The sequence below is a fragment of the Mauremys mutica genome, chromosome 10 (assembly GCF_020497125.1).
Source record: "Mauremys mutica isolate MM-2020 ecotype Southern chromosome 10, ASM2049712v1, whole genome shotgun sequence".
NCBI lineage: Eukaryota > Metazoa > Chordata > Testudines > Geoemydidae > Mauremys > Mauremys mutica.
The window spans coordinates 35,439,422-35,459,197 of NC_059081.1; the positions used below are offsets into that span (position 1 = coordinate 35,439,422).

At 42.1% G+C, this 19,776-nt stretch overlaps 1 protein-coding gene across 1 annotated transcript in view; it reads right to left on the reverse strand.

The window, feature by feature from the left end:
- LOC123378538 (sodium channel protein type 1 subunit alpha) overlaps positions 1-19,776 on the reverse strand; it is a 120,091-nt gene that overhangs the window by 51,275 nt on the left and 49,040 nt on the right. Inside the window, exons 14-17 of the mRNA XM_045032476.1 lie at positions 17,534-17,707; positions 16,575-16,931; positions 14,787-15,266; positions 1,606-1,723 (exon numbers count right to left, since the gene is read on the reverse strand). Coding sequence (XP_044888411.1) covers positions 1,606-1,723; positions 14,787-15,266; positions 16,575-16,931; positions 17,534-17,707 — 1,129 coding nt within the window. The remainder of the gene's footprint in view (positions 1-1,605; positions 1,724-14,786; positions 15,267-16,574; positions 16,932-17,533; positions 17,708-19,776) is intronic.

Here is a 19,776-nt window from a genome sequence, read left to right on the forward strand (position 1 = left end):
GAGTGTTGATTTTTACCCAGTAATCACACAATGGGCTGAACCAGAAAGCACTAAATGGATTCCATTAATCTTCACTCGTCTGGTGATCCAAAACCTTTTAGCAACTTTGAGGGCACACAAAAAATAGGATTCCTCAGGAAGTATCAGAGCTCCCCTCCATGATGGACCAGGCTGTGGTGAGCTGGTGCAGGAATGGTTGTCCTCTACTCAGTGCCAATAACAACTTAAGGTAATGTGTCCTGTCAGTGATGTAACGTCTGTAGTCCCTGAGATATGAGCTAGCCACTAATTTTCCACCTTTGACAAGAGTTCTTTGCAGTTATGATGCATTTTTGCCTAGAAGCTTACTCTAAATTGGAGCAGAGTGCCAAGAAGTAAAGGAATCCTGGTGAAGTCAGGTTGAAGAGAGAAGCTTATCACTATGCATAAACTGATGGTACCTCTTGCCTGGGACCCAGTTTTCTCACAAGGAAAGAGTTTAATGGTGAATTTGTATTTAAGAGTCTATATCCAATTGTGGCCTCTTTTTGACTTGAGTGGCTTGTCAAATTTCAGAACCTGGGGGATGTTCCAGTTGGAAGCAGAAATAGTGTCTGGTATTCTTTCTGATGCAATCTTGTTTATTTACAAGGAACATATAAAGTCTTTTTTTCTCTGAATATGGAAGGAACCAATAACAAAAGGAATAGTTTCTTAGTTTATAGCTCGTTAGCCAAGAGATCCAAAAAGCGCTCTCTCTAGTCTTGCAGGCTATTGCTTGGCTTTCTTGATTTTTGTCTCTTCCTTTGTCTTTTCTTGTCTGTTCTCAGGTTGTGTGCATTCTCTCACATCTAGATCTCCCTGCCCCGTCTGCATCCCTAATCACAATACTCAGCAGAATCCTCCACCCATATAGTGCTAGCTTCTGGGCAGAGTCTCTTAGGCCTTGTTTTAGGTGCATCCCCTTAACTGTTTCTTACAATTATCTTAAATGAAGACTGTGTTTCACACATCAGTTTGAACAAAGTTTTGACTCTGCCCTTAACAAGGTTGCACCCAGTTCATAACACTATTTAGTTCAAGGCCCATAAAGTGTCCAGTGGAGTTGGGCATGAAAGGCCAATGAGTGGAACGGGGGACCACATTGGACTGTTTTTTCTGCCAGGTAGCAGGTGAAGAGAATTTCTTCTCCTTTTGACAATTTGCTTAAATAAAGGCTTAGCCAGCATTTAAACCAAGATGGAGTTTTGTGCAGTTTTTATTTACCAGTGACAGTTTTCAATTTTTAAATACTACACTAGTTGGAGCTAATTCAGAACCCTCAGAAAAATAAACAGATTTCTTCTGTTTTTGGGAATAATGGCAATTTGCTTATATGATATAATTTTCCCCAATTTTTTGTTAACTGAAAGCCACTATAAAGCCATTATAAAGCCACATCAGCAGTATTATCTTCAGTGTATATTATGTACTGAACATACCATTGCTAAAATTCATGATTATTTAGTGTTAAAGTTTGACAAAATAGCAAATATTTCAAGCCATAAATATTATTAGACAGTGTAAGTAAATATTTCATTTTACTTTATATTTTTAACAGTACAGATTATATTTTGCTTCACTCACCTTCTGTAAAACAGGCCTCTGGCTCAGCAGCTTCTTCAGGTTCAGCTTCATGTTGCTCTTCTTCAGGATGTCCAATATCAACTGTGCTACCTTCAGATGAGCTGGACAAATTTAGCTTCTGTTAAATAAAAAACCCCACAAAGATTTAATCAGCGTATTTAAGGTAAATATTAATGCTCACAGACATAGTAAAAATTAATAGTACCTGTCTACTCTTTTACATTTTTGAATGTTTTAGTGCTCAATTTAGGTAAGTAATTGATCCATTTGTGCTCATTTTAGGTGACACTTCAGTACTCTATGTGTCCTTTTAATACAAAGTTAAACCAGGCATTTTATTAATTATTATTGTTCCTGGAAAGCATTATAGAAATATAGGCCTATATTCCTGGGCCTGAGTGAACTATGGTTTTAAATTGAGTTTGGTTGTTAGCATGAGTGATGGGCCCAAAGCACATGATCAAAAAGAAGGAGATCATGAGAAAGAAGGGTTGTTTGTATTAAATTTGTAGTGTCCCTTGAAATACCAGCATTATTTTCTTTAAGGTTTGGGTTGAAGTAATACAAATAAAGAAAACATGGTTTAATAGGTTCCAGGCACAGTAAATAATTGGTTAGATAGATTTGTTTAATTTATGATAAAGAAATGCTTAGTACAGTAGTTAGTTAGGACTGCTTGTTTTAACTGGGGCAGAGAACTGGGCTTAGCTCTAAACTGCCTCATCCGGCTTTAGCTAAGGTCTGATAACCTGCCATGACATCACTTGTTTATTATAGTGTATAAAGGGCAAGTTTTTTGGAGTTTCTTTGTCAGAGCTGTTCCTTACCCTTCTGGAGTCACACCATAATGTGAAGGTATCTCCTGAGCCTGATTTTGTTGTATTTGGCCAATGCTTATAACTGTATTCGGTCTAGAATATAAAATATAAGTGTGTATATGCTTGTATTTTGGATGTAATCAATATCAAGTGGCCTTTAACCAATAAAGGAATATTTGTGGGTAGCTGAGTTGTGGTAAACCTTAGTAAACTTTTTAGGGAAATTATTTCCAACAGGCATCATCAAGACTTACTTAAGGAAATTAATGGTACACATACACACACACACACACACACACACACAGGTGTGTACGTTGCTGTACTGCTAACCAGTGCAGGCATATAAGAAGTATTTGAATAACAGCACTATGCAAAAGGTTTGTAACCAACTGGTTTTATGTTTCACTGAACAATGAACCCAAAGCTTGCTTATGTTTGTAAACTTGAGGACCAGGCACAGGTTGAAAGTCAAGAAGTTCTGAGGAGTTTTGCCACTGACATCTTGTATGACTTTGTTGAAGTTAAGTCAGCTGAAATTTTAATATTTGGGTGCCCATTTTGGGACACTGTAAAGGACCGGATTTTCACAAAGTGCTAAGCAGCTACTCTTTGAAAATCAAGCTTTTCACTATTCTCTCTGAAATCATAAGGGCTTGAAGCAATTTTGAAAAAAAGATAAAAAGCTGAGATTCTGGAGCAATATCCACAGCAGCATTGTGGAATATATTGAATTCTGGGTATAACAGATGCTTAGTGTAGAAAATTAAGATGGAAAAGAGAAAACAGTTAATGTGAAATATGTAGTATGTCTCATTCTGTCATAAAGTAGTTGCAATTAACAAGAGTAAATTCTCAGACAATAGAAGCAACTTTTAATGAAAACATAAAATGAACTGGAAGTCATGATACAAATTCTGACATCTACAAGCATAGACCAGACTTGGATGAAGAATATAATATTATGATAGCATTTTAGTTGACAAACAATCCTGTCATGTTTCACCTGCTAGGGGAACTCAGTAGTCTAACCCAATCTTCTGAGATATGAAAAACTCCAAGTTTTGTTTGAGGATAACGGTGAAAGTTTACCTATTATGGAGGAGGAACTAACATGCTATTTTAAGGCAAAACAATGTAATAAAACCACATGCTGTGTATGATATGTTAATGCTATAAATGAAATAGCAACATTCTGAAACTGAAAAAAGTAATGATGAAGACTTACACACATGCCTAACCTTTTAATCTGACATGGTGTGAGTAGTCCTATTGACTTAAATGGAAAGACTCACAGGGCATGAAGTTAAATATGTGTATAAATCTTTAAAGGATCGTGGCCTAAGCTTTTATATATTAAATGCTCATTTCAAGAGAAGAGATGTGACATCTATTGCTATACTTACAACTACTGGTGAAGAAAAATGTTTGAGGGCAGCATTATTGATCTGTTTCTGTATTCTGTTGACATTTGCAGCTGACAGAGGTATTTGCAATGCTCTTAATTTTTTAAACATTTTTCTAAATTTTATTTTGCTTTCATAAAAGTAGAAAACACCTAATTAAAGAGACTGAAACTTCTTTATTGTTCTTCACTATATGGGACTACCTGCCTAGTAAAATACAATTCAATATGAGCAATGGTTGAAGCTCATCTCTAGCTTGGTCTATGAAAAAAGACTAATCAATTTTACTTTTTATGTAGTCAGTTTCTAGTTACCGTCACTTCCTAGCATTATAAATAGTCTTGGAAGGATTAGACTTGTATTGGTAAATGTCAGTAAACATTGATTTCACCGTACACACACAAACCAATGGAAAAATATTTCCATTGATAAATAACCAAAAATTACAAATAGGCAAAGAAAGAAAAATCATAGAATCATAGAAATTTAGGGCTGGAAGGCACCTTGATAAGTCATCAAGTCCAGCCCCCTCCACTGTGGCAGGAGCAAGTAAACCTAGATCATCACTGACAGGTGTTTGTCCAACTTGTTTTTAAAAGCTTCCAATGAAGGGGATTCCACAATCTACCTTGAAAGCCTATTCCGGAGCTTAACTACCCTTATCTTTAGAAAGTTTTTCTTAATATCTAACCTAAACCTCCCTGGCTGCAGATTTATCCCATTGCTTCTTGTCCTACCTTCAGTGAACATGGAGAAAAATTGATCTGTGACCTCTTTATAAGAGCCCTTACCATGTTGAAAAACTTATCAGGTTCCCCTCCAGTCTTCTCTTCTCAAGACTGAACATGCCCAGCTTTTTCAGACTTTCCTCATACATCAGTTTTTCTAAACCTTTTATTATTTTTGTTGCTCTCCTCTGGACTCTTTCCAATTTGTCCACATCCTTTCTAAATTATGGTGCCCAGAACTGGACACAGTACTCCAAGCTGGGACCTCACCACTGTTGAGTAAAGCAGGACAATTACCTGCTGTGTCTTACATATAACACTTTTGTTAATACATCCAGAATCATATTAGCCTTTTTTGCAGCTGCATCACACTGATGACTCATATGCAGTTTTTGGTCCACTATAACTCCCAGATCCTTTTCAGCAGTACCATCACCTAGACAATTATACCTCATTTTGTAGTTGTGCATTTAACTTTTCCTTCCTAAGTGAAGTACTTTTCACTTGTCTTTATTGAATTTCAGATCAATTCTCCAATTTGTCAAGGTCCTTTGGAAGGCAGGTTAAAATTCAAAAGTGCTTGCAACCTATCCCAGCTTGGTGTTATCTGCACATTTTATAAGCATATCTCTCCTCCATTGTCCAAGTCATTAATGAAGATATTGAATATTACTAGACCCAGGACTGAGCCCTGTGGGACATCACTAGATACGCTCTCTCAATTTGACAGCAAACCATTGATAACTACTCTTTCAGTACAGTCTTTCAATCAGTTGTGCGCCCACCTTATAGTAAATTCATCTAGACCACGTTTCCCTAGTTTGCTTATGAGAATGTCATGTGTAACTGTGTCAAAAGCCTTATTAAAACCAAGGTTTATCATGTCTACTGCTTCCTCCCTATCCATTAGGTCAGTAATCCTATCAAAAAAGAAAATCAAGTTGGTTTGGCATGGATTTGTTCTTGACAAATCCATGCTGACTATTCCTTGTAACCCTATTGTCCTAAAGGTGCTTACAAATTGATCATTTAATAATTTGCTCCAGTATCTTTCCAGGTATTGAAGTTAGACTGATTGGTCTATAATTCCCTGGGTCGTCCTCCTCCTCCTTTTTACAAAATGCTGCTTGAGAACTTAGGGTATGTCTACACTACAAGACTATTTCGAATCAACTTAAGTCGAATTTGTGGAATCGACCTTATGAAGTCGAATTTGTGTATCCACACTAAAAACACTAATTCGACTGTGTGAGTCCACAGTAACGGGGCCAGCGTCGAATTTGGAAGCGGTGCACTGTGGGAAGCTATCCCACAGTTCCCGCACTCCCCGCTGCCCATTGGAATTCTGGGATTTCCCCCCAATGCCTGCTGGGGGAAAAAATGTGTCGAGGGTGGTTTTGGGTAACTGTCATCATTGAACAGTCAATCACGCCCTCCCTCCCTCCCCGAAAGCGCCTGCAGGCAATCTGTTCGTGCACTTTTCTGCTCAGTGACAGCACGGGCACCACAGCACTGCGAGCACGGAGCCCGCGGCAGTTATGGCCGTTGTCAACTCCTCGCACTTTATCGTCCACCTCTTCCACAGTCAGCTGCTGAGAAATCGGGCTACTTTTCAATGGTGCTGCGAGCACTGGTGGACCATGGGGGACGTTTTACCAACATCAACGTCGGGTGGCCAGGCAAAGTTCATGACGCGCGTGTTTTCAGGAACTCTGCTCTGTTTAGACGCCTGCAGGAAGGTAGTTTCTTCCCGGACCACAAAATAACTCTTGGGGATGTGCAGATGCCTATAGTGATCCTCGGGGACCCAGCCTACCCGCTAATGCCCTGGCTCGTGAAGCCCTATGCAGGCACCTTGCACAGCGACAAGGAACTCTTCAAGTACCAGCGAGCAGCGAGCAGCGTGACCTGTGACTGTTCAGTTTCTTTACAGAGAAGCTGAACCTGCCCCTGTTTCTTTACCACGTTACTGTTGACCAGCATCTGCAGTTACATACCCCGTCTACCCCGCTTCCCCCACTTCCAACACACGTTTAAAAATAAAATACATGTTCCACTGTAACTTTACAAAGGTTTCTTTATTGATGACTTTGCATTAAAGGGTTGAAACTGGGACGCAGACTGTGCTGGGTAGGGTGTGCGGTGATGTAAAGACCACCTCTAAACTCGAGGAATGACAGGCTCCTGCTCCCAGAGCGGTCTGCAGTGCCAGACTGGTTGTTTCAACGGAGCCTGCCATCCCTCCTTTTTGGGACTCTGTGTGCGGGGGCTATGTGGCCTTGTGGCGGGGGAGGACGGATACAGATTCCTCTGCTGCGTGGCTCTGTGGTCCAGGACAGGGACCGTTGCATGAGATCTGTAACCCCCCTCCCCCGCTACAAAGTCACGTACCCCACCACCCACACAGAACCTTCAAACCACCTCCCATACCGACCAGGGTGCCTACTGACTGCACTGTGTGTGTGACCTGCTGCTGATCCTGCCCCCGTGTCTGTACCCTGCTAAAGGTGACTGTCCTATGCAATACCCTACCCCTTTCCCCACCCACCCCTTCAAACGCAGCGTTGTGTAAAAAAGCATGACGGAAACAGTAATTAACAGCAAAGTATTTTTAATAATTAACCAGACAGTCAGGGGATGAAACTGGGATTGGGGCTAGGGTGAGTCAGGAAGGGAAGGAATTCTCAAAAATTAGGGTATGAGAGCTTTTGTGTACTTGAGCACTCTGCTGGGGTGCAGTGACAGTTTTCACGGCCCCTGGTGCCACTCCTTCTGGTTACTTTGGGTGACGGGAGGTATGGGACTTTGTGGCGGGGGAGGGCGGTTGCAGATACACTGCGGGAGGGCTCTGTCCTCCTGCCTGCAGTCCTGCAGAACATCCACAAGGCGCCGGAGCGTGTCCGTTTGCTCCCTCATTAGTCCAAGCAGAGTTTGAGTCGCCTGCTTGTCTTCCTCACGCCACCTCTCCTCCCGTTCGCTGTGTGAGCGCTGGTACAGAGAGAGGCTCTCCCTCCACTGGCTCTGCTGGTCCGCCTCGGCTCGGGAGCACCCCATAACTTCAGCGATCATCTCATCCCGTGTCTTTCTCTTTCGCCGCCTAATCTTTGCCAGCCTCTGTGAGGGGGATGCTGTGGCAGGTCTGGAGACAGTCGAAGCTGTGTGATGGGAAAGAGGGAGTGAATTCCTTGCAAAGATACATTTCTGTGAACAATGAACACAGTCTAGTCTGTCTCTGTGAACAAGACCATGCACAGCACCTATCTCATGCGCACTCCTGCTGCAGGCAATCCGGGAAGCACAAACTCTGCCCCTGTTCCACCCCCTCGCAGTCTCCCGCGCCCCTTGGAATTCAGGGTTGAGGTCCCAGTGCCTGATGGTGCAAATTTCATTGTCGTGGGTGGTTCTGGGTACATGTAGTCACTCATTCCTTCCTCCGGGAAAGCAACGCCAGACAATCATTTCGAGCCCGTTTTCCCTGGATTGCCCTGGCAGACGCCATAGCGTGGCAACCATGGAGCCTGTTTTGCCTCTTGTCACTGTCACCGTATGTGTACTAGATGCCGTGGACTGAGGCGATTCAGCAGCGCTACACAGCAGCATTCATTTGCTTTTGCATGACAGCACAGATGGTTATCAGCCATATTGTACCATCTACCATGCCATTGTAAATTGGCAAGGTGATGATGGTTACCAGCCGTATTGCATTATACCTTCTGCTGCTGTCATAGGTGCCCCTGGCCGAGATCAACCGGGGGCGCAAAAGACAAAACTGGGAATGACTCCCCGAGTCAATCCCTCCTTTATGGTATCTAAAAACAGAATAATTCCTGCATAGAAGATGGGGCTAGTGTAGTAGAGATCCAGTGTTTCAGAGAACCAGAGAGCATAGCCGCTCTGTGTCAGATTATGCAGGAATGATGAGCTGCATGGCATTCACAGGGGGTGCTCCTGCAACAACCCCACCTGTTGCTTCCCTCCTCCCCCAGCCTTCCCGGGCTACCGTTGCAGTGTCCCCTGATTTGTGTGCTAAAGTAATAAAGAATGCAGGAATAAGAAACAGTGACTTGTTATTGAAATGAAATGAGGGGAAGGCAGCCTCCAGCTGCTATGATTGTCCAGACAGGACATTAAGCAGTGTGGTGGGAGAGGAAAACAGCATCCTGCTGCTATGATAGTCCAGGCAATACAGAATCTTTTCTTTACACATGAAGGGTGGGGGCTGATGGAGCTCAGCCCCCTGTTGCTATGATGAAGACGGTTAGCAGGCCGTCTACTTATGGGCTGATGATGAGGACGGGTACCAGTCGTATTGCACTACACCATCTACAGCAAGGCTTATGATGATGACGACGGATATCAGTCATATTGCACCGTCAGCCACCCATGAGGCGGAGGGGGGAAAGGATGCTACAGTACAGTGCCGCAGCATCGCGTCTACCAGCAGCATTCAGTACACATAGGGTGACATTTAAAAGAGTCAAGAGATGATTTTTTTTCCTTTTCCTTCTGGGGGTGTGGGAGGGGGGTACATTGACGAGCTATGCCCTGAACCGCCGCGGACAATGTGTTTGACCGTACAGGTATTGGGAGATCAGCCAAGAATGCAAATGCTTTTCGGAGACTGCAGGAACTGTGGGATACCTTGCGTCCTCAGTCCCCCCTCCCTCCATGAGCGTCCATTTGATTCTTTGGCTTTCCGTTACGCTTGTCACGCAGCAGCGTGCTGAGTCTCTGCTACGCCGTCTGTCCGGAGATTTTTTAAACATACTTTGGACCAGGCGTAACATTACAGTAATTCCCCTAATTAGATGCAGGAGTCGCCGAGCGAGATCGCCCTGAGGAGGGTCACTGAAGGAGATAGAGAGCGCATGCTGCGTGAAAGCCAGCACAAACCAGGGCCTATGCAGCCGTGCTCGGGGAGGCAATGCTCCCTGAGTACCTCATGAAAGCCTCGCGCGGAAAAGTGTGCTACCACGGAGCACCCAATAAGGCAGCTCTCCCCAGGAACCTCCTGCGGAGGCTTTTCGATTACCTCCAGGAGAGCTTCGTGGAGATCTCCCAGGAGGATTTCTATTCTATCCCCATATATGTAGAGACCTCCTTTTCACATACTTCAGCTTCCTGTTATATTAAGAATAAAAGTTTACATGTTTAAAGCACTTACCGACTGCTCCTTCCTCTGATTCAGGGTCTGGGTTAACGGCCGGGGAGGGTTGGAAGGGGATCTCTGTGACGGTGATGAAGAGATCCTGTCTGTCGGGGAAACCAGCGTTGTAAGCGCTCTCGCCTGCCTCGTCCTCCACAAACCCTTCCTCATCTTCCCCATCCGTGAACATCGCCGAGGAACTGTCCGTCGACACTGTCCCATCGTCAGAGTCCATGGTCACTGGTGGGGCAGTGGTGGCAGGCTCCGTAGCGTCCGTTTGCCGCTTTGATTTTTTGGTAGCCTTGTCTGGGGTCCTTGATTTTCACGCGGCGCTGCGTTGCATCCCGCCTGTATCCTCTGTCTCTCATGGCTTTGGAGACCTTCTCGTAGGTCTTTGCATTCCGTTTTTTGGAGTGCAGCTCCGAAAGTACAGACTTCTTGCCCCACACACCGATCAGATCCAAGACTTCCCGGTCAGTCTATGCTGGGTCCCTCTTTCTATTCAGAGATTACATGAACTCCTCTGCTGGAGAGCTCTGCATTGCTGCCGGTGCTGCTGAGCTCGTCCCGATGTCCAACCACGAAATGAGATTCAAACTGTCCAGACAGGAAAAGGAATTCAAATTTTCCCGGGGCTTTTCCTGTGTGGCTGGTCAGAACATCGAAGCTCGGACTGCTGTCCAGAGCGTCAACAGAGTGGTGCACTGTGGGATAGCTCCCGGAGTTACTAAGTTCGATTTGCATCCACACCTAGCCTAATTCGACATAGCCATGTCAAATTTAGCGCTACTCCCCTCGTCGGGGAGGAGTACAGAATTCGAACTAAAGAGCCCTCTATGTCGAATTAAATGGGTTCCTGGTGTGGACGGGTGCGCGGTTAATTCGATTTAACGCTGCTAAATTCGAATTAAAGTCCTAGTGTAGACCAGGCCTTAGAGTCAAAACTCAGTGATTTAAACTTTTGAATTAGGCTTGTTACAAATGGACTAGCGAATGAATAGTAAAAAAAGGTCTGATTTGTTGATTTGATGATATTTACTTTATATATTTTGACAAGTGATGATGATTTGTGTTTGAATGGTTTATAAATCTTTACCTCTGCATCTCAAATCTGCTGTTATTAAATAATTGTTATTGTTTCACCTCCCCATAATTTCCTGCAACTATGAAAATTTAAATTAATAAAAATTGAAAAAATGCTTAAAAATAAACATTGGTATTATTGACTGAAATTTCTAAAAAAAAAAAAAAGAATTCTGTCAAGTTAAACTATAAAGAGTGCAAAGGACAGCTTGCTTTAGCCAAAGATGGGGGGAAAAGATATATGAACAGTCCTTAATTTAATTCTAGTGAGTAGCAGTATAGGCCTTCTTTGTAGGAAAAGTAATACATTTCCAGGTTTCTCCTTGCTTTCTTCCCCCATCTTGGAAGCCAAATTGTCATTTCTACTCTTGCCCCCCAAAGAATTCCCTTCCTGTCATGTACCAATCTTCCTCTTCCGTCTCTGTTCACCCACCCGAATAATTAACCTTTTCCTTTGATGTCCACCCAAAGATCCCACTAATTTTCCATTCTGGAGATTCCTTGTCTCACAGTTTCCCATTGTCTCTCTCCCAAATCTTACCTTTTTATCCCTCCAAAGTTCCTCCTCAATCCCCAGTATCTCCACCTTCCCCCAGGCTCCTCCTGTCTCCTCCTCACCTAGGTCCCACTTTCCTCAGTTGTACTCCCCTAGCTTTACCTCTTCATAGCCAGCCCCATCTCCCCAGGGGCAGCTCTAGCAATTTCGCCACCCCAAGCACGGCGGCACGCCACGGGGGGTGCTCTGCCGGTCGCCGGTCCCGCGGCTCCGGTGGACCTCCTGCAGACGGGCCTGCGGAGGGTCCGCTGGTCCCGCGGCTCCGGTGGACCTCCCGCAGGCATGCCTGCGGATGCTCCACCGCAGCCGCGGGACCACCGGACCCTCCGCAGGCACGCCTGCGGGAGGTCCACCGGAGCCGCCTGCCGCCCTCCCGGCAACCGGCAGAGCGCCCCCTGCGGCATGCCACCCCAAACACGCACTTGGCGTGCTGGGGCCTGGAGCCGCCCCTGCATCTCCCCTACCCATACCTGTCCTTCCCATGGCTGTCACTCCCCATGCTTTTCTCTAAGTGGCACCAGTCCCCCACATAGATGTCCTCCCGCCACACAGTCATTTATCTTGTGCCTGTCTCCATCAAAAATGGTCTTCCCTCTTGTGTGCGACACCCTCTTATAGCAGTCTGCTTGCCACAAAGGGGAAGGAAAAAATGGTGTTGCTCCTTCCTGGTCCCACGCCCCTCCTGCTGCAGACCCTCAGAGTTGGTATGGGGAAGGGAAAGGATCGAGGGATGGAGGCAGCAGGAGTTACAGCTGCTGCTGCCTCCTGTCTGCTCATCAGTAGAACATGTGCCCCTGGCTGGAAGGAGGCTGAAACTGCATCTGCCTCTGTCTATTGAACCTATTAGCTAAAGCACAGTTTAAATTCTTCTGCCTAAAACAAAGAAACCGAGATTTGCAAAACCAAGAAGGAACATGACATTAATCTCATTGATACCCTGCATAGTTCTAGGGGGGTTCCAATATTTGAGACACTCTAAAAGCCAGAAACCATTGATAAGGCATAGTCCACCACTTTTAGCTACAGGATTATAGAGATAAAGGTAACTTTAATTGCAGGTATCAGAGGGGTAGCCGTGTTAGTCTGGATCTGTAAAAAGCGACGAAGAGTCCTGTGGCACCTTATAAACTAACAGAAGTATTGGAGCAGACGTATTCACCCACGAAAGCTTATGCTCCAATACTTCTGTTAGTCTATAAGGTGCCACAGGACTCTTTGTTGCTTTTTAATTGAAGGGTGGCACAGAAAGAAAAACTTGATATCCAGAAAATTCTGGATCCACCCTAGAGCTCACATACCTGAGAGGGGAAGAAAGTGGATGCAAAAGTATCATTCAGTCATGCTAGCAAGGAGGGAAACCCCTTTATACATGATGAGACAAAGTTCTGTGCCCTGTTGCCTCCCTATGTCAGTTCTCAAGAAGGGAAAATTTAGCACCACAATTCAATATTATTCCTGCATCATACACATCCCTCAGCAGCACATCCTGGGAGGTAGCTTCTCTTCATCTTGTATAAGAGGAAAGTTAATGCAATTGTGTTGAACTGTGTCAGCAAACGTGAACTGCTCTGAGAGTCTTGCCAAAAAAGGGACCATAGGATCCTGGAATGTGCGGCCATGAATTCAAGGAGATGCTGCTGAAATATCTGGAAATGCCCTGAGTTATTAAGGCACTGAATTCCTGAAGGAACCTCTGCTCATCATACAGTGCAAAGCAACCAGAGAGCATTGGTTGGAAGAATGTGTCTTTGAGGCACCAACACACCAGGAAAAACCTGTGTGCTGGGACATCAGTGTTCCATTAGCAAAACCCCTCAAACTGGCCTACAGTGCCCCGGAAGGCCAAAATCTTTAAGTTGGGGGAGTTTCCTGAATGACTTTCACCAGAAGCACAAGATCCAGGAGTGAGAATCCTGCACAGGTGATATATTTAGAAAATGTAATTTATTTTCCTTTTCTAGGATAGATCCTGCAAACAGTTACTACCAAGTCTAGTGTTTACTACCATGTTTGCAGAAACAGGCCTTATGCCCTGATCCTGTAAACCCATATGCACTTACTTAATTTTATAACGGAGAATAATCCCATTAATCAGGGTAATAAAAGTAAGCACATACATAACTGTTTACAGGATTGGGACCTTAGCTTAAAAGCCCTCTGGTGTCAGAGTGTATGTAGCTCTTAGCTGAGATGAGGAAGCGGGAAGCAAGGAGCCAACGCACTCCTGATGTTCTGCCTCATTCATGTTTTTACTATCAGAAAGGATTATATAGAGAACTATAAAAGACAAAGATTCCAGTTGCTTGTTGAACTTTGCATTATTTACTGTACTTTATATAGTTTTCACAACTCTTTTTGTGTGTTATACTGTTGCACAAATCCAGGATTTATCAGTTTCACAGATCAAAAGTAGTTTGAATGTCATTCCATAGCCTTTCAAGGGTTGTTCATTTTCACTTATGACAGCCTGCTTGCTTTCAAGTTAGCTAAGAAGATAAACTAATGAGAAAGGTCATTAGATCTCATGCTTTAGCCATAAATCAAACATCTGTGGGTTCAGTAAGGAAATGCTCCTCCTGCGACCTCTTATATTGCATCTAGGTACATTGTGCAGAGGTGTGTGTGATGCTGGGAGGAATAGTTTTACTTAAATTTGGCCACTATTTAAATTGTTCCATCTTTAACAGCAAAATGGTAGATGGTTATTAATACCTCAAGTATTAACTGAGAAATGGTGACAATATTGTCACCAGTCGAGCCTGTCGGGGTAGTCCCAGGGACTGCGCTAAACTGCTTTTTGGGGTAGAGTTTCAAGGACTATCGTAGAAACATAGTCTTGGTGGGCTGGACTGTCTCAGATAACTTAAGGAATACCTTCACGTTCTTTAGGTCAGCAATTTGTGATCTCTGGTTCAGATGATTGGTTATGGACACCCTCTCCTGTAAGATTATGGATGAAATCCTGATCCACTGAAATGAATGACAAAACTCCCATTGACATCAGTATGGCCAGAATTCAACCCTATGTGCTTTCTCATTTGTTTTCTTATTGTAGTTTGTTTATTTATTTATTAAAAATGATGACATTTGGGTCAAAATGGCTGAGCAAATCCAGGCTGTTGTGTTTGACTATATTGCAATTCTAGTATTCGATTCACTACTTTGTAAAAAATATTTATGGTATCTTGTGTTCTTCCATTGGCTTTATTTTTCAGTTTTAACAACTACATGGTTTTGTAGTACATCAGATAACCTGAACTTAAACACCATTTTATTAGACTCTTGGTCTACAAAAGCTGATCATTCAGAAATCTAAAAAGAACTTTTTTCATGCAAGTTGTATCTATTCTTTGGGCCCAGTTCATCCCTGCACTAGTTCATGCTGAAAGAAAAACAGAAAAATCACCACAATATTAAAAAATAAGTATATAAGCAGTATTTAAATACCTCTTTGCTTTCTTCCAGATCCGACTCACTGCTAAACTCTTCTGTATTTAAATTTTCAAAATCTGATTCTCCAACAGCAATTGGTACTGTTACAGTGAGGCTTGGGTTGTTTATGAACGACATGTAATCACTTTCATCAATGATATATTTTTCCACGCTGCTGCCTGTGCCTATGCCACTAGTTCCATTGCCATCTTTAAGATAATCAAGGTCTTTGTTTATTTCCACTGTTAGATGATTAGAAATGCAGCTGTCTTTTTTGTTTAGTTCTTCAAGTGGCTTGATTTCATTTAAAGCTTTTTGTTTTTTAACGAAGGATTTTTGGATGAATTCACGAACTTTTCTTTTCACATAATCTATTCCCTTCTCAATTCTTGCTACAGCAATCTGGAGATTATTCATTTCATTATCATCATCAGTGGCAGCAAGGTTGTCTGCACTAAACGAGCTCAGTAGCAAGGCCAAAAATAGGTTCAGAACCTGGAACAGGATAGAAAAGGAATTCTTAGATTTATCTCAGTGGAAATAATTTCTTGCTAGAATACTTTCTAAAGCTATGTGAAGCATGTGTCTAAAGGACCAAAGTTTCAAACAAACAAACAAACAAAACAAACCCAAACAACCCAAGAACTTTGTCTTTACAATGAATGGAGTGTTATATCTTTAATAAACGTACACTAAAACACTTGCATTAGAAAAAGGTGAGTGACGAAGTGGGTATTCACCCATGAAAGCTTATGCTCCAATACATCTGTTAGTCTATAACAGGGGTCGGCAACCTTTCAGCAGTGGTGTGCCGAGTCTTCATTTATTCACTCTGATTTAAGGTTTCGTGTGCCAGTAATAATTTTAACCTTTTTAGAAGGTCTCTTTCTATAAGTCTATAATATATAACTAAACTATTGTTGTATGTAAAGTAAATAAGGTTTTTAAAATGTTTAAGAGGCTTCATTTAAAATTAAATTAAAATGCAGAGCCCCCCAGAGCAGTGGCCAGGACCTGGGCAGTGTGAGTGCCACTGAAAATCAGCTCGCAGCCGCCTTCAGCACGCGTGCCATAAGTTGCCTACCCTTGGTCTATAAGGTGCCACAGGACTCTTTGTTGCTTTTTACAGATCTAGACTAACACGGCTACCCCTCTGATACTTTTTAATTCATGATAATTTGAAGGGCAAATCATATAGTAAAAAAAGTGATTCACAAATATTATGACAAATTAAAGAACTAAATATGGTTTGCTATGATTCATAGGGCCATATTATTCACTAATCACAAATAGTCAGACAACTGGCAAGTATTTGAGAAAATGCTTTTGAATCCCAAAAGTTTACAAATATTGGCACAAAAAAAATTTTATTCAAAAATTCAGACAGGAAGTTTGTTATTCTTCATCATCCTGTTTAAAAAGTTTCACTTCTCCAATCAGAGAACAGAAACTATACCATGTGTTTTACGTGATCGGACACGCATAATAAATAAGTATATAAAAATGCACAGGCTGAACATTATTTGAAGCACACTGTATTTGCAAATTGTAAAAACAAAAATTAAGAGAGTGACTAAAGTTCACTCTATAATTATATATCATGAGTTTGATACTGAGAGGTGTGGAGTATTCTGTTTCCAATCCTGCAAAGCACTTAAGCTTAATTTTAAGCATATGAGTAGTTCAACTGAAATCATATGCTTAAGTGCTTTATTGAGATGGGGCCAGAATTCTCATTGCATTGCAGGACTGAATTGTCTTTTTTCCTCCAAAATAAATCTTTGAAGCATTTTGATTACGTACCACTAGATTTCCAATCACCATGACCATCATGAAGACAGTAAGGCACATAGCTTGGCCTGCAACCTCCATACAGTCCCACATAGTCTCTATCCATTCTCCACACAACACTCGGAATACTATCAAGAAAGAGTGGAAGAAGTCTTGCATGTGCCAGCGTGGAAGTACACAGTCACTTGCAATTTTGCAGACACATTCCTTGTAGTTTTTACCAAACAGCTGCATACCAACCACAGCGAAAATGAAGACAATGATAGCCAGCACCAACGTCAAATTTCCCAAAGCCCCCACTGAGTTACCAATAATCTTTATCAGCATATTCAGTGTTGGCCAAGATTTTGCCAATTTGAAAACTCGTAACTGAAAAAAAGAATAAAAAGGCATTGTTAGTACTGATTTTAACGGAGACATAAAAGTGTTTTACAAATTAATTTGTGAAAAAAATATTGCTGCCAATGATGAACTTTCACAGACTTTCACAACTTGGTACCCCAAGAGCATAGTCTTGGATCAAGGATGTAAATGCCCAGAGACACACCTCATGCAATCTAGGGTTCAGTGCCTCAGATGCCACAGAACTTCAAGACTACCTACCTACCTGTGTGTACATAAAGAAGAGATCCATTTTGATAATATCAGTAGGAGCACAATAAAGATATTCAGTAAGTCCATTTGTTTCTTCACTGTAGAATACTTGAAGTAAGTATTTGCAATAACAATTTGGAAATAGACCCCACTCCTACACTGGAATGCATAAGTATGGATTCCTGCAGAGTCCCCATTAAAGACAACAGGACACTGCATGGCCAGAGGTACATACAAGTGGATCACATTTTTGGATCAAGGTCATAATGACCTTAAGGTATCTTGTTAAGACACAAAAGTTGAATTAAAGTATTATTAGTGCAACAAAGCCTGTAACTGTAAATTGCAATAACATTCTGTTTTATTAATATATTTACCAATCTGAATGATCGGAGAACTGATAGTCCTTCCACATTTGCAAGACCAAGTTCAATCAAACTAAGTGTTACAATAAAACTATCAAAAATATTCCAGCCTTCTTGGAAATAATAATAAGGATCCTTGGCAATTATCTTCAGAAACATTTCTGCTGTGAAGATCCCAGTGAAGACCTAAATTCAAAAGGCAATTTATTATTCAGTTGGAAAATTTAATATTACCAGTATTTGTGCAGATTTTACATTCCAGCTACATATCTTCAATGAGCATAATTTAGAATGGCTATTCACAAAAATTCTTAAATTCAAATCCTTAAAATAATCAAAGGAAGGTCAAATTATTTTATTTAGTACTTTATTATTACTGTTTAAAATTTGTTGCTTTAAAAAGAATGATCATAGTGACATCTTATACACAGCTTCCGATAGAAACTTCATCACAGAACAAGTATGGAATCTTCTTTTCATTTGATTTAATTTTACAGGAAACAAAATTACTTACGATTCTGGTTTATAATACAACTTTAAAACTATTTAGGGTGACCATACATCCCATTTTGGCTGAGACAGTACCTTTTTTAAACCCTCTCCCGGCCGTCCCAACTTTTCTGGCAAACCTGGGTATTTGTCCCGTTTGCTCTTGCCAACTGGTCATCAGTTGACAAGAGCAAACGGGACAAATGCCCAGTTTTGCCAAAAAAAGTGGGGTGTGACCCCTAGCGGGGCATGGAGGAATGTGTGGGAGGGAGGGGCGGCAATGCCAACTCTGCACGGGAGGCAGGGCTCAGGGGAGTGCCTCATGCCGGCCACGCATGAGTGGGCAGCAGGGGGTCTTGGGTCAGCCCTGCATGCGTGGGGGTAATGAGAGGCCTCGGCTGGCCCCGTGCGGTGTCCCACTTTCCCTTCAGGAAAATATGGTCACTCTAACTCTGTTAGAATGCCAAGCTCTTTATTCCACAGCACAAGCAATGCCCCCAATTTTATTTTCACATTATGCAATAGAATGCTTTCCAAGAAATTACATGCTACTCTTCCTAGAACACTATTGTTGGGATATTAATGACACTATAAAGATATGCTCTTATACAGCCTAATTTCACAAGATCTAGCAGGATCAACAATTTACATCAGGTGGGGATCTGCCCAGGAGTCTTCTCCTTGATTTCAATGTACATTAGATTGTTAACAGGATTATGATGGCATTTAATATTATAGGTAGTTTAGACATATTAACTTCATTTCCAATTAAGCTTTTGTAAGGGATATATATATAGAGAGAATAGATATGTCTTGAATGATTAATAACTACTGAGTCCTTCTGGCCCTCAATAATTAGAAAAGCTATCCATCTCTGTTTATTCCAGAAAGGACCAACCTAGGAAGAAAATACAATAAAAAATGGTTCACATCATGTGAGGCACTTTTTTTTTTTACAAGGCAGAGCAAGGGCGGGGCCTCAGGGGAGGGAGCAAAGTGGGGCAGGAAGAGTGGATCTAGGACGAGGGGGAAGAGGTGGAGCGAGGGCAGGGCCTCGGAGGAAGGGGCGGAGCAAGGGCGGGGCCTCGGGTGGAATGGGGGTGAAGCACCCCCAGGGAAAAATAAAAGTCAGCGCCTATGCTTAAAAGTGCCTTAAAGACAAGTGCATCCTTGGAAATGTGATAAATATGTTAGGTACTAAAGAACTGAGAATTGATGATCATAAGTAAATGTAATAAGAAATTGTGGTAATTTACATTGTTTCTTGCTATAACTGCTGAGCCTCAACTCTAGACTGTGATAATTGCTTACAAGACTGTATTATGTGTGTCTACACTTGAGTGGTGAACTACTGATTGTATATTAATGGGGTTTTAAGTAATTAATAAATTGCTAGTTAGTTAAAATTAAGCAAGTGTCCTGATTTGAAAAATACTGTTCAAGTTAAAAGTTGATTTGAAAAGAATCCAGCATTAAAAAAAATTAAGTTTACACTCCCTGGATGCAAGGAAAAGGAGATATCCTATTAAAATTCCATTCTATATTGACTAACCTAGTTTGTTAGATTTCAGCTTTAAAATCTAACTGGCACCTTGGCAAATTCATAAACATTGTCCCCCTTTCACATTTACACTTTGCAATGATATACACCAGTGGTCCCCAACCTTTTTGTGGCCAGTAGCACATTCATATGTTCAGAAGAGTGTGGCAGGCGCCAACAATTTTTCAAGGCTTATTTTGTATTTGTACATTAAATAATACGAAAA